This window comes from Pterocles gutturalis, unplaced genomic scaffold, assembly GCF_000699245.1.
Source record: "Pterocles gutturalis isolate BGI_N339 unplaced genomic scaffold, ASM69924v1 scaffold4952, whole genome shotgun sequence".
Classification (NCBI taxonomy): Eukaryota; Metazoa; Chordata; class Aves; order Pterocliformes; family Pteroclidae; genus Pterocles; species Pterocles gutturalis.
The window spans coordinates 5,493-5,829 of record NW_010107708.1 but is presented as its reverse complement, the minus strand read 5'-3'; the positions used below and the strand labels follow the sequence as shown (position 1 = coordinate 5,829).

The 337-nt window shown below is 65.9% G+C and overlaps 1 protein-coding gene across 1 annotated transcript in view; it reads left to right on the top strand.

Annotated features, from left to right (window-relative positions):
* Positions 1-5: 5 nt before the first annotated feature.
* STK16 (serine/threonine kinase 16) overlaps positions 6-337 on the top strand; it is a gene marked incomplete at its 5' end in the record, with an annotated part of 1,137 nt that continues 805 nt past the window's right edge. Inside the window, 2 exons of the mRNA XM_010088189.1 lie at positions 6-143; positions 224-337. The exon at positions 224-337 is cut by the window's right edge and continues 207 nt beyond it. Of these exons, the coding sequence (XP_010086491.1) occupies positions 6-143; positions 224-337 (252 nt within the window). The remainder of the gene's footprint in view (positions 144-223) is intronic.

The window sequence follows — 337 nt, the reverse complement described above, 5'->3', positions numbered from 1 at the left end:
ACAAGGAGGACCGCCAAGCTGCCCTGCACGAGGTGGAGATGCACGGCCTCTTCGACCACCCCAACATCCTGCGCCTGGTGGCCCATTGCATGGTGGAGAAGGGCGCCAAGCATGAGGCCTGGCTCCTCCTGCCCTACGTGAAGGTGAGTGGGGGCTCCCCTGGCCACCCCCACCCCCTTGCCACTGGGAGCAGCGGTGGTGACCGGCTGCTTGCGTTTGCCAGGGCGGGACCCTCTGGAGTGAGGTGCAAGCACTGCGAGAGAAAGGGACCTTCATGCCAGAGCAGCGGATCCTCCTCATCCTCCATGGCATCTGCCGCGGGCTCCAGGCCATGCAC